General features: G+C 43.9%; 1 protein-coding gene across 6 annotated transcripts in view; it reads left to right on the forward strand.

Annotated features, from left to right (window-relative positions):
- The window catches only part of KCNK2 (potassium two pore domain channel subfamily K member 2), a 158847-nt gene that overhangs the window by 50219 nt on the left and 93862 nt on the right, over nucleotides 1-14766 (forward strand). The window contains exons 1-3 of one of the 6 annotated variants that reach the window (XM_039881218.1): nucleotides 10406-10489; nucleotides 10833-10926; nucleotides 13452-13762. In XM_039881218.1, the coding sequence (XP_039737152.1) occupies nucleotides 10430-10489; nucleotides 10833-10926; nucleotides 13452-13762 (465 nt within the window). In that variant the 5' untranslated portion in view covers nucleotides 10406-10429. Of the gene's footprint in view, nucleotides 1-10185; nucleotides 10490-10601; nucleotides 10983-11827; nucleotides 11988-13451; nucleotides 13763-14766 lie in introns of those variants that run through there. The other 5 variants (XM_039881223.1, XM_039881220.1, XM_039881224.1 and 2 more) reach the window with 5 other exon arrangements.

Below are 14766 nucleotides of genomic sequence, written 5' to 3' on the forward strand. Positions count from 1 at the left end.
GAGATGAACTGGAGAATCCACAGGAAGTGTAAGTTAATTCATCAAATTTGCTGTGCAATGCAAGTTTGGGCGTAGAATTTTGGATGGGTGAGGGGTTGCTTCTTCTGTACCTGGACCTCCAGGAAAGGGGAGCTGATGCAATAGAAGAGAGTCCCCATGCGTGACCTAGCAGGGAAGGTAGCTCGGTATTCATGAAATAAGGCAGCAGGGCTAGGAATAGGGTGAAGCGGATGAGGCTACGTCGTGCAAGTGCGGGGTTGGATTCTGTCTTGATCTCAAATTTTGAACTTTTTTTTTCATTGTGAATTTTTTGCATTAATATCGATTGTTTTAAATATTGCATTAAAATATTTACCTTGATTATCGTGTTTTTGACCTCCCTTTAAATTTTGTGCTTGAGAGAATTGCTTCACCCTCCTGGCGCTAGTGCTGGGGATGCATGACTGCATTGAAGTGAAATGTTTCCATACTTACTATAACCCAGAAAACAGAACCACTGCATTTAATTGTAGATGTGATATCACAGGGCTTCTGATGTTACCTTAACCCATAGTCTGTAATTATGGGGCTTTGGGACCGTGTTCAGCCTGCAGACATGTATTATTGCCATCAACATTGAGTTGCTCCCATTTTGAAATGGAAAGGTGTCTTCTAAAACAATTCGGATATCTGACATCTTGTGAAAAATCAGATTTATGTTCTTTCATGGCAGTAATAGACTAACGCTGATTAGAATATCTCCTCAAGTTCACTGGCCCCATTTCATGTGTGTATGTTACTGCCAGATGCTGTAGGCATTGAGATTCCAAGCCCTGATCAACTGCGGGATTCTTTCAATAATACCTCTTAAGATGGGCTTTCATTCATTTAATAAATATGGATTTTGTGCCTGCTATGTGTAAGATGTGGCTGAGGAACAAAATGACATGGTATCCTCCCTCTTGGAACTTGTTTTAATCTCTTAGGCCAGGGGTCTCCAACCCCTGGGGACGTGAACCCTTATGAGTCTATGGCCTCTTAGGAAATAGGCCGCACAGCATGAGGTGAGTGGCAGGTGAGCGAAGCTTCGCCTGTATTTGCAGCTGCTCCCCAGTGCTAGAATCATCGCCTCAGCTCCACCTCAGATCGTCAGGCATTAGATTCTCATAGGAGCACTGGTCCCTGGTATCAAAGAGGTTGGGGACCGCTGTCTTAGGTGATATTATGAGTTGTATTGTGTCCCTTCCAAAAGGTATACTGACGTACTAACCCCAGTACCTTAGAATGTTACCTTATGGAGTGTCTACAGAGATAATCAAGTTAAAATGAGGTCATTAGGATGGGCCTTTAGACAGTGTGACTGGCGTCTTTAAAAAGGGGGGGAAATTGGGACTCAGAGGTAGACACAAGTAGAGGGAAAGCAATGTGAAGACACAGGCAGAAGATTGCCATGCAACTGGGCTGATGTACCAGCAAAGGGATGCCAATGACTGCTGGCAAACACCAGAAGCTGGAAGCCACAAGGAAGCATCCTCCCCTCGAGATGTCAGAGAGAATGTGGCCCTGCTGACACCTTGATTTCTGGCTTCTAGCCTCCAGAACGGAGACCATACGTTTCTGGTGTTTTTAGCTGCCCAAGTGCTTGGTATTTTGTTACAGCAGCCCCAGGACAGTAATACAGGCTGTTATTAAGTAATGATTTGAACAAGTCATTCAATAACAATCGTGACCAGGAAGGGAGAGTGTGGAGAGTGGTGGAGTGTATGTCGGGATGGTGGCCTGATCTTGTTAGGAAGTCAGGAGATTATGGGGTCTTTTCTGAGGAAGCTGTGTTTTAGCCGAGGTCTGAAAGATGAGTAGAAGTTATTTCTAGTGATGAGGATTGTGAACAAACACAGGCTAGACCAGAAACACCGAAGTCTCCTGGGAAAGGAGTAGGGTGTACTCAAGAAACTGGAAACCACAGACAGGGAATTGTGGAACCTGGTGAAGCAGACCCTTTATGGTAGGAAGTATTGACTTACTAGCTATGTTACCTTGGGGAAAGTTATTTAACTTATCTGAGGATAATAACAGTACTTATCTCATATGGTTATTACAAGGATTACATGAGATAGTAAATGAAATAGTCTTAAAAGAATGGCTGGCACTTGTCTCGACAGATGTTACTTATCATTATGATTCCTGTTGTCCTCGTTGTTCTCGTTTGTATTGACAGGACAAGGATATTCAGGGCCCTCAGCATATTGGTCTCTATCCCGAAAGCAATGCAAAGGTTATGTGTGCTTTTAATCAGGCATACAGCTTAACCAGATTTTATTTTAAAAAGATCCATCTGACTGCGGCGTGGAGAATAGATTGATCAGTGAAGATGAGGCCACTGGTGAAAGTTCTGGGTTCAGGTGTTGGTAGTGGTAGCCCCGCCTTGATCACTTTGTAGAATTTGGAGAGATCGCACAACCATCTTAACAAAATTTGAAATTCCAAAAAATTCTGCTTTCTCCTGTATTGTAGGGTTTTCTTCCCTGGGTGATGCATGGATTTTCGTCTCAGTTCTTCCATAAACTTAGCAGATGGCTTGGGCCAGGCTTGCAAGTGCTCATTTAATCATAGACACAAAAAGTTGTAAGGGAAAGCTAGATTCTATATATATGGTGAAATTAAGCTCTTTGGTTATTGAACACATCAAAAAATGTCTTTAGGAGAGTCCAAATAAGCACATTTTCTATTTGCTTTTTTATTGCCTTTATGTTTTGTGACTTCATTTTAGAAGAGAAATTCATTTTTTTTTTTTTTCTTTACAAAGCCACATTCATTGCTATCAGAATTTGTGGTCTCGAGTGAAGGCAAAATGCTGAACTGGCAAATGTTCACAACAAATACGAGTTTTAAATAAAGTACTAGATGTGCCGAAAATTCATTAGGCAATGAAAGCCATCAAGAAAAATTGAAAATGCTCTAATTATCTCTGGATTCATGGTTGATTTTAATACAAAGCATCACATTTGATATAATTAGTTTGCCTAATATTGGCAGACTTAAAAATTATCACATGAATTCATTGTCAGTGGAGGATTTACCTGTGATGCTAGAGATGGAAAATATTAAAGTCTAGATGCATATCAACAAATGTTCATTTCCTAGTGACAGTTTGTGATACTCGGCTTACTCTGTAAACTAAATTCTAATGTTTTCTGAGCTTCTTCTATTATAATAAAGTATCATTTTATAAGGATTTATTTATTTTACAATGTCCTATTCACTATCTTATTCCCTAGTGAGCAAAATTATATGTGAATATTAGTTTTATTTAAAAAAAAAACCTTGTGTGTGCACTGAGTAAAGCACCCATGTTTATATGCAAAAAGTGGGTGTTTTGACTTTAATTTCAAAATTAAAAAGAAATCACATAGGACTAAGAAATACCATTAAAAGAGATTCTTGTTTACATTTAACAAATCGTATCTTCATATTTTTCTGTATGTGTTTATTTTAAAGTTAGCAATATACGAAATCATTAAAAAAGGTATTGCTAAGTGTTATATATTTTGGAGTGACGTTACTTTTATTTTTTTTTACAAAATGAACTGCTTGATTTTGATGAATTTTGTAAAATTTTATGGCGAAATGAAATTTTTTCATTTCTCAAAGTGAGGTACTTTAATCAAAAACCTTCTCAGCAGCTCAGTGATGTTTTACTAAACAGACATAGACAGAGTTTTACTCATGTCATTCTTTCTTTATTTTAACTCCATGATTACAAAAATTTGATGTATCTTCTTTGCTATATATATCCCCAAGTGTTAGAAATGTGCCTTTCTGGTACACAAAAGGTGCCTAATAAATATTACTTGAATGAGTGAAGAAATCTATTTCTTGTACCATAAATGACTTAACTCATGTAGGTGGTGATGTAAATAGAACGTTTGAACTGTTCACCTTTGAGATTGAGGGTGAATAGTGATATGTGCCAGTGTCTGCCATGATTTGCCAACTTAGTTGGCAGGGGTACCTGAGTTTCCCACTAGCCCAATTGCTCACCAGTGCAGAACCAGCCTTTGTAACTGTGAGCTATCAGAGCAGAGTGGACCCAAATCCTTTTTTTTTTCATCCAGGATCCTCAAAGTGTGCTCTCTATACTACAGCATCAGCATCACCTGGAAACTTGTCATTTGTGCCAGTTCTCAGCCCCACCTCAGACATGATACATCAAAAACTCTGGGGGGGAGGGTCAGTGATCTGTGTCCTACAAACCCTCTAGGTCATTCTGATGCACACTCAAGTTGGAGACCCATTACTCTAGACTATGCATGGATGGGCACTGCTAACATCTACCCCTTCTCTTCCTCTTCTCTTCTTACAATCATGTCCAACTTCCCTTCTGATTGACCCATTTTAATTTTAAAGATATGAATATTTCAAAATGAATGAATTTTGTCCTTTGGAGAATTACCTTCTTAAAGTAATTTGCGTAACTTGAGTCTGACTGACACTTCATCAACTTGCCTGAAATTTAACTCTTGGAAGTTGTATTTATTACCTATCGCTACATGGCAAATTGCCCCAAAACTTAGCAGCTGAAAATGGGAACCATGTATGATCTCAGTTTCTGAGGCTCAAGAATCCCAGAGGAGTTTACTTGGCTGGTTCTGCCCAGGGTCTTTCAAGAGACTACGCTCAAGGTGTCGTCTGAGACTACGGTCATCTCATGGCTCAACTGGGGAAGGATCTGCTTCTACGCCCTCTGACACGGCTGTTGGAAGACCCCAGGAGATTCACTCCCAGGCTTACTCAAGTGAGCCTCTTTTCAGCGCTGCCTTAGGATACAGCAGCCGGTTTCCGGCAGAGGGGGAGATCCAAGAGGCAATGAGAGAGAGCACACGAGAAGGAAGCCAAGGTCTTCTTATAATCTAGTCATGGGACAGCCCATCACTTGTGCTGTATTCTATTCATTAGCAGCCCACATTCGAAGGAAGGGAGTAACACAAAGACGTCATTACCAGGAGGCAGGAATCATTGTGGGTCAACTTAAAGACTCCCAAATAGGTAAATTATTTCTCACTTTTTTAAATTCTTTGTATCGCAGTGTTTGATTAGGACTCTTGATTTCTAGTATCAGAAATCTCAACACAAATTAGCTTATCCAGAAAGAAAATGTGTGCAGCTTACAGTGTAGCTTCATACAGGTTGTCACCTGGACCTGATAGCTTGGTTTTGTTTGCTCTATATTGGCTTCATTCCCCAGTAGCTTGTCCTCTGTTATTGGCATAAAAGCCTCCAGGGCTTTCAGATTCAAGATCAGTGGCATAGCATGCAAATCTCTTCACCCAGAAGCTCTGGCATAGATTTCATTGGCTGAATGGTTCACAAGCCCATGCTCGAACCAACTGAGAGACGGAGGAATCATGACTGTGTTGGCTGAGACGCAGGACATACACTGTACCCACAATCAGGGATGAGGCCCACAAGCTGTGAGAGGGGAAAGTAAGTGCCCTCAGAGGGGCCACACCAGGCAAGCATTTCAATGAGGTACTCACTGTCATCCCCACACCCTGAGTTTGCAGTCAACCAGAACCTCTTGGGAAATGCCCACCCTCTCCCTCACTATCCACTCCCCACACCCAATGGATCACAAAGCCCTGCTGACCTACTGCCACCTCTCAACTCTGCAAAGTCACCGTAAATCTCTCACCTGGACTAAAGCAATACCATCTAAATTCACTGTCTATATGCGTACATTTTTGTTCAATTTTTGTCTGTTCTCCACATAGAAACCAGAGTGATTCCTTTAAAATGCTATCTGATGAGGTTAGTCCTTTGCTGAAAATTCATCAAAGTCCCATTAATTAAAATCCAGGTGCCACATGATCTGATCTTTGCCTGCCTCTCCTGCTTGATCGCTGTCTACTATCTGAGCTCCCCAAATTCTCAAAGCTTCTCCCTGCCACAGGCTTTCTATATGCTCTCCCTTCCCCTGAGGAAGCTCTTTCCTTACATTCTACCTCTCCGTCTCCACCCTTGCTCATCTCCAGGACCCAATTTTAGTGTCACTTCTTTAGCCAGGACTTCCCTGACCCTCCAACACGAGGTACCATCATAGTACCCTATACCTTCTCTTTATCGCACTTATCTGAGTTTTAATTTTGTGTTTGTTCAAGACCTTCTCTAGACCATAACTTAATGAAGGCATGGACCTTGCTATATCCACAGAGTCCTGTTGGCACCTAGTAGGCATTCAATAAATGATTAATTTTTCTTCATCTTACACCTGTGAAATTGTGTTATCCAGAAGATAAAACGAGCGGCAAGATCCATTATAGAGTTGGAATTTGTTGGTGGTCTTGCTTGGCCAGGAGTCCCCTGGTTCATGAGGTTGGGTCAAGCACAGGAAAGGATAAAACTCTTTTGAGGACCTACAATGTTAAACATGTATGTCGTTTCACTTTAATTCTTACAACAATCTCTTGTGAGTTCAGTGTATTATCTGTTTTGTAGATGAGGAAACTGATGGTTGAGAGACAAAGGGACTCCCTCGAACTCACATGGTTCAGAAATGGTAGAGTTAGGATACCACAGAAGTCACTTGGATTCCAAAATTCCAGGTCCAACTGGATTATGGAAAGGACAGTGGCATGTTCTTTATTTTTTTACTATGGCATTTTAAGTATGCCAAAATCAGAAAGCAAAATAAACATGAAAGCGAAGTCCTGTATATTTCATGTTGCTAGTTAGAGCGGAACAGCCGCTATGCAAGCACTGGAGTGAGGGCAGTATAGAATTTTGGGAACCTAAAGCTTTTTATTATATATTTCAGGTTTCCCTATCCATTAAAATAAAGTTCAGGGGTGCGGAGTAGTCCTGCATCGTGAAAGAAATCGAGTCTACCTATTCTTTCTGTTACACTTTTGGTGGGATTTATATGTATTGAGTAATGCGGACATACAATTAAACAGGATAAACCATCCCATTTCCTTGTTCCCCAGTTGCAATGATATACAAACTAGTCTACTTCCCTTTTTGACTCTTACTTCAAAGACGTAAGTATTTGTTTGCCACAAGAAGACTCTTAAAGGGGTAGGAGTACTTATTTGAGGGAACTGCGAAGGGGCTGCAGCGGAAAGCAGAGCTAGATGAGTGTGGGGACTGGTTTCTTGGTTCTTTCAAATGATTTGTGAGACTGAGGCTGGCTTGGTGGAGTGATTCCTGCTAATGTTACAATTGGAAATTTATTTTTGTTTTTAAAATCTTGTTTTAATGTCTCTGTAAAGTAAGTCCACCCACCTTCCCTCCCGACACTCTACGCACATGTGTGCTTAGTGTGTGAATAATGCAAAAGGGAACATGGAGGGCAACTGCTACTTATGAACTGATAACGAAGGGAAAGTGGCATTTCAGCATTTGGGATTGGTGGTGAGTCCTATATCCCATGAGTCTGGGAAAAAGGAAGCATTATACAAGCATAGTCTTTGAACAGAAGGGGAAAAGTAAAACAAAACAAAACAAAACAGAACAAAAAACCCAGAATATTCAGTGTTTAGGATCATTTCATCTGGAGAACAAAAGCCTATGCTAGGGAAATTATTCTGAGGGTAGTGAATTCATTTCATTTCTTACATATGTCGGATATCCTGGAAGGAGACCAGGTGGATGATGTCAGATATCACGCTTTCATTCAGATGTTTATCAAACACCTGCTTAGTACCAGTCACTAGTGGTTGCCGATACTATGAAGGCTACAGAGACGATGTGGTTCATGCCCTCCCTGAGCTTACAGTCTAGTTTAAGGAGCACATCACAATGTGACAAGTGCAGAGTCGATGTGACAAGTACAAAGATCGAAGCACACGTCTCTGGGAAGCAAATAGCCAGGACTCAGGAGAGATGGTTAGTTTTTCTGTGTCAATTTGGCTAGGCATTAGTCCCCAGTTATTTAAGCAAACACTTATCTAGGTGTTGCTGTAAAGGTATTTTGTAGATGTGGTTAACATCTGCTATCAGGTGACTTTAAGGAACGCTTACCCTAGATGATGCGGGTAGGCCTCATATAATCAGTTGAAGGTCTTACGAGCAAAAACTGAGGTTTCCCGGAAAAGAAGAAATTCAAGACTGAAGTATCAACTCTCCGCTGAGTTTCCAGTCTGCCAGAGCTGCCATGGTCATTTCAGATGGCTTCCTCCGCCCCACGGTCCTGATCCTATGTGTCAATTTCTTAAAATAAATCTTACACACACACACACACACACACACACACACATTCTGTTGGTCTGTTTTTCTGGAAAACTCTACTGATACAGCCTTAGCCATGTAAAGTTGGAGAGAGGACTGGGGAAGATGTGTGAGGAAAAGTGACAGGAAGGCCTGGGGTTGAAGAGAAGCCACCAGGAAGCACATTATGTGTGACCTAGAGAGTCTGAAAGGATTTTAAGTTTGGGAGAAAGAGGATCAGATTCATATTTTAGAAAGGACATCCGATTTTATTATTATCGAGAGCAGAAGTCAAGAAAAACAGGTTTCAATTCCAACAGGAAGGAATTCCTAATAAGGAAGAGATTTTTAATAGTAGAAAGAGGTGCTGCTCAATCTATTCCAGAATTTTGAAAATAATTAGGCATTTCTGATGGCCAGAGTCTTGTAAAAGGCTTACGACGTTTTTTTTTTTTTATTTTGTTTTTGTTTGTTTTATTTTACAACCAAGAGGCTTTCTGCTCTACCTTACGGCCTTTACGTCTACAGCTTTCACTAGAAAGTTCTTGAAACTGGGAAAAGATTCCTATCTGGCCAAGCAGGCTTTCTGGAAGATAAACCACTCTTCCCTCCCTCCCTCCCTCTTCCCTCCCTCCTTCCCTCTCTCTCTTTCTCTCTCAAATGGCAGTGGAGGTGGGAGGGTGGAGGTCAGCTGGGGATTCCGGCTGAGAAAGTGGAAAGGAAGAGAGAGTTTACAAACGGACCGAAGTTCCGCTAATTCGTGTGTGCGAGAGGACTCGCCTATTACCCTGGCAGCCCAGACTCGGCGTGCTTCCTACCGGTCCGCTGCGGGTTCGGTTCCCCCAGCCCAGTCCCCACGAGTCCAGCTGCCCCCGCGCGGCGGGCTACGAGTCTGGGCAGGATCTGGTACTTGCCAAGCTGGGAGTGTGCGGGGCGGGGGGACTCGGAGTCACACTGAGGTCCGAGGTCTCCCACAACCCCTGCTCTACCGAGAACATTCGCAGCCCCTCTCCCCAAGCAAAGTAGTCTTGCCCTAAGAGCCTAACCGATTTTTCTTCCATTCTCTCTGCGTCCCTCGCTGTCTTCTCCCTGGCTCCCGGTGCGTCCCCATCCCTTTGGTCCAGAACATTCTGATCAGAGCTCCCTGCCCAGGTCAAGCACACTTGGAGATGGGGTGGGGGGTTCCCCCAGGCGTAGACCAGAGGAAGCCAGCACCCTCGTTACCGCCCCCACTCCAGGGGCCTCGGGACGCCGAAGGGGCACTTCTCTGTATTACCCTGGGGAGTCAAAGGGAGAGGAGGTGCCCGAGTGCCGGGGTCGGAGGACCCGCGCCCCCAGAGCTCGGTCTCACACCCGCACCCCGCGCGGGAAGGAGATGGGTTGGAGCCCAGTGTGCCCGAGAGTGAGGATCTGGGGAGGAGGCAGGGTTAGTGGAAGAGGCTGAGGGGAGGAGAGGCAGCAGGTGAACCCAAGGGCTGTGTCCCCGGGCGGGGAGGCGCCGAGGGGGACTTGGGAAGGGAGCATCGGGCAGGAGTGACGCGGGCGAGGGCTAGGCTAGCAGGGGATGCGGAGAGGCGAGCCCGGGCGGTGAGAGACGGGGTTAAGGGGGCGGGACGAGGGCGAGGGGGAGGGAGTTCCGAAAGGAGGGAAAGGAGCCGGCAAGGGGAGAGAGGAGCGAGCCCGGAAGGGAGAGACGCGGAGGGTGGCCGAGCCCGTGCCATCCCCCGCGCGGGGGCACGGAGGGCTTGGCCGGGGTAGACACACAAAGACATGCGAAGAGGGGCTGAGCGAGGCTCGCGCACAAAGACGCCGGGGCGCACGGCCGCTCGGGCTGCACCTACCGCCCCCGCGCCGCGCGGCGGCCGGGCCAGCACCGAGCCCGGGGCGGAGCGCGCGGCGGCGGCGGCGGCGGCGGCGGCTGCGGGCCGGCGCGGGACCCGGGCTCTCCCGGTGACCCGGGCCCCGCCGCGGGCGCGCGCGGGGGCGGCGGCGCCGGAGCCCAACTTGGCCTCGGCCTCGCCCTCTGCCCAGCCCGCCGGTGTCCCCTCCTTCCCGCGATTTCGTTTCTTCTCGCTCCCCCCACCCTCCCCGCGTCCAGCCACGCTCTCCCCACCTTGTAAAACAAAGCCGGGGAAAATGCCTGCCCGTGCAGCTCGGAGCGCGCAGCCTGTCTCTGAATAAGAAGTGAGTACAATGGCGTGTTTATAAAAGGTTCAAGTCCGTCTTTTCCAAAAAAACAGTTTGAATGCTGCATGCCTCATGCTTCCCAGCGCCTCGCGGGAGAGACCCAGCTATAGAGCAGGAGGTGAGACCCCGGGTACCCCTTCCACCTCCTGCCCTACGTTTTCCCGCCCCTGCCTGTCCCGGGGGGTGCTGCAGATGACCCGCTGGCGGCGAGAGAAGGTTTTCCACCTTCGTTTCCCGTCCGAGGTGTTGGGTCATAATCTGGGGTTGGAGGCAAACGTGTCCCCGGATCCTCCCTTGGCTGCTTCTCCCCCCCATCTCCCGCTGCTATCTGGGGGTTTTGCATATGCTCTGGGTATGGATTTGAGACACCTTGAGGGAGTTTCCGAAGGAGGAGGAGGGTCAACCTTTGGGAGTAGCCGACCGGCAGGACGCATGGTGACCCTGGTCACACTTGTTGCCAGTCGCGTGGTGGGACAGGCAGTGGTGCTGAAAAAAGCTTGTTTCTCCTGGTATTGAGTCGTCCGTGGAACCCGGGAGCGAAGAAGACATACCTGGGTGAGGATGGGAGACCAGGATTAAGAGGAGACTGATACGCTGGGGCAGAGAGGGAGGTATGATGCCGCAGAGTACGTGTGGAAGGGGCGAATCTTTGATTCCTTGTGCTCAGGAGCTTCTCCTCTGATCATACATCAAACGGCTGGGGATGGAAGCCCAGAGGGTTCCCCATGTTAGACTGAGGAAAGGCTGTTGTTTTTTATTTTGGTATTTTACCAGTTTCTGCCCATTCTGTCTGCCAAGTGGGCATTATATATATTTCTGCTAATTAAAAAATAAGGCACTAGCTTAAAATAAACTCCATCAGGACCTGTATTTGCTTAATACACAGATACACTATCTTTTTTTTTTTTTTAACTGTTCCCTTTCTCCAAAAGCATATAATGATAATACCTTAGTTTGGCATTGGGGTTTAAGATTGGGATTCAGGATCATCAAGGTAAACAGTCTTGGTGTTTTCCAGTTCTATCGACTAGAAACCACTCATGTGAAAAATCAGAAATACGACAACAGATAACTGGAGAGGAGAGGCTTGGGAAACTTCCTTTAGAGAGATAATTGGAGCTTCTATGCGATTTTCCTTTATTTCTATTCCCCAAATGGCTTAATTTTAGATTCTGACCTTTATTTTTGCTCAGATTACTAAACAGCTTGGAGGTGGGGTGGGGTGGCTAGACAGCTGAGACAGTAATTTTAACTATGATCAGCATTTCTATTAAAAAAAAAAAGTTGTTGTTTTAAAAAATAAAACACTAAACACATATCCAGTGCTAATTTTGAGCGAAGTTGCCTTTATAAGTATTAGATGTTAAAGATGTCTACTAGTTTGGGGCTTTATTCGGAGCAGGTGAGTGTATCAGGAGGGAAACATGTACAGACCTGTAGAGAGCAGGTTGAACCCTAGGGAACTGCTGTAATGTGTGTTTGTGGAATGTCCACTTGGAGCCGTGGGTACAGTTACCTCATCAGAGCTCTGTCTTCGTCTCTTCAAAGTCAGAATCATTCAGCGCTTTGCTGGTGGAGGATCCCTCTGTTATCTGTCATTTCCCAACACGACTTAGGTCTGGCGTTTCGAATAGCTTTGTTTGCAAAGCTGCTTTTTGATAGGCAACTGAAGATTTATTTTATGAACTCAAACTGTAGTAGTCCAACGTTTTAACTCGCAGTAGTAGTCAAGAAAAAGGGCAGAGTATATAGTCAAGTGAAAACTGACACTCTTTATTCCTGTCTTATCCTCAAGTAATTTGGGGTTCTCATAGGGTATTTGGGTACGATTCCATAGAGATTTCTTGTATACTTACCTAAAGTGTCGTTTAGATTAGATTAATTTATTAAACCTGTACTATATACACTAATTTTACTTATATCTATAACAGTTATGTATGTTAAATTGATTATTGTGGTTGAGTTGGTGGCCTTTTTAAGTTCCCTATATTTTGGCCATTCTATTACCTCTTTTGGTTTGGTGTTGCCTTTCCAATCAAATATATTGTAGTAGATGTCTGATTTTTCCCTTAGCAAGTAGAAGTCTACTATCTTTTGTATTTTCTAAAAAGGAATCCATTAATGATATTTTCGAACAGCTGAGATGAATAATAAATGGGTTTAGAGTCATCTCAGAGTATATGGGAATTTGTAAGAGAACACATAAATCCTCTCTAATGGAGCAATTAGCCTTGTCCAGACCATGTAGTGTCCAAGGTGTAGACAAGGGTTTAATTTTTTTTTTCCTTGATGACTTTCGCTGTTGAAATGGCAGGAATTTGTCATATCTTGGCTGCACCTAGGATTGTGCCATAGTGGGTAGTAATTCTTTTGTTTTTATAAACATGTCAGAGATCCAATAACAAAATACAGAGAATGCTTAATCATTCTCTTACTACTTTAGAGGACAGACAGAAAGAAATGTTGAGCTATTGAGTCATTTATTTACCACCATGTTTTACCAGAAAATTACGAATGTTTTACTTTGAGAAACAATGTTTGGATCACAAATTCACTTATAATACAGTTGCTTTATTATAATGAATTTGAAAATAAAAATAGAGAATGTTATTTACATTGATTTCTTGTGTTGTAGAGTGTTAAGTACTTGAGATGAGGAATAATCCATGAGCCTTCTTCATGAGTATTCAAATATCCAGTTTAGTATCATCACCTCTAAGGAGATCTGCAAATCTTTGTTGACTAGCATGGTGGACAGATATCCATTTAGAAATTAAATTAGGAAGAACTCAAGCACTTATTGTTTTAAGTTTCTTTGTCCACCTCCTTTTTTTTTTTTTTTTTTTAAATCTCCCATCTGGATCTCCAATAGCAGCGGAGAGCTAAGACCCAGCCCCTTTTCCTTGAACCCATATATGTGGTCCTGGATACAACCGAGTGGGAGCTCTTCTGGTTCAAGTTCCAGAGCTTCTACCACGAGAGCAAGCAGAGTTCAGTCGACCTTTGCTGACCCCATAAGAAGTCCAACCATCACCCCGCTAATCTCCTCCAACCTAACCCTCATTCTCTGTTATTGTCAGTGGCGGCACCTGACTTGCTGGATCCAAAATCTGCCGCTCAGAACTCCAAACCAAGGCTCTCATTTTCCACGAAACCCACAGTGCTTGCTTCTCGGGTGGAGAGTGATACGACCATTAATGTTATGAAATGGAAGACGGTCTCCACGATTTTCCTGGTGGTTGTCCTCTATCTCATCATCGGAGCCACCGTCTTCAAAGCACTGGAGCAGCCTCACGAGATTTCACAGAGGACCACCATCGTGATCCAGAAGCAAACATTTATTTCCCAACACTCCTGTGTCAATTCGACTGAGCTCGACGAACTCATCCAGGTAACAGCACAGAGGAGTTATTACTCTGTTTGCGGGGAAAGAAAGAGTAAGAGTCGAAGGGGACAACTCATAGCACAGTGTCGTCCTGAAGTTCCCCTGGGAGTCCCTAGTCCTTTCTCCTTAGCATAGACTTCTCCTTTCTGTACTTCTTCCTTCTTTTCTTACTTCTGCCATCTTTTCTTCTTCTTTTCCTCCCTCCCACTGTTCCTTCTCAGCCTCTCCTGTTCCTGCTCTTCTCTGTTTATGTCTTAGTGTCTCCCTGCTCTCTCTCCCTTTGTCTCATCTTAGAGCTGCCAGTGGTCACCCATGGACATGGGCTTACCTTGCCGGAGGCCCTCCTGATTAGATGATCATTGCCTACTTAGGAGGCTTTGCTGTGATAAATGAGAGGAAAACATAAGGCGGAAAAAGGGTGTTAATCATGGCAGTGACCATCATAACATAGAAAAGATGAGTTTGTGAGGTGACCACCCCTGGAGATGGGCACCCCTTATCATTAACAGGTTGTACCTCACATCTTTGATCTAGCCAAAGTATAACTCTGATAACTGCCTTTTTTTTAGGTGTCTAGAGAGATGTGATTAATCACTGCTTCTCTAAACCTCAACTAAAAGCAATTTACTGCCGCACAGAAAAATGGGGGTTTTGAGTAAAAACTAATTTAGTTTTAATTTATTCTATAATAGCAGAATAATATTTTTATGGAAAAACATTTTGTTCTAAAATTTAATCCCAAAATGATTTTAAAATTTCAATTAGGCTCCTTGGAGATGGCTATATTTTTGTTGTAGGCTTCTTTTTTATAAAACATAAGTCAAACTTAAGAATCTTTGTCAGAGAAAAAGCCCCAGAATTTTCATTCAGAGAGAGAGAGATCTGACTGGTTGTTGAAAACGTTTTAATTGAGCACATATTCATCTTTCTGTAGAATCTGCTTTTCTTACCTGATGTAACTCAAATTGGACTGAAAATTATCTGTGAGTCATCATCTGAGCATGCTGTTC

The sequence above is a fragment of the Pteropus medius genome, unplaced genomic scaffold, assembly GCF_902729225.1.
Source record: "Pteropus medius unplaced genomic scaffold, Ma_sr-lr_union100, whole genome shotgun sequence".
NCBI lineage: Eukaryota > Metazoa > Chordata > Mammalia > Chiroptera > Pteropodidae > Pteropus > Pteropus medius.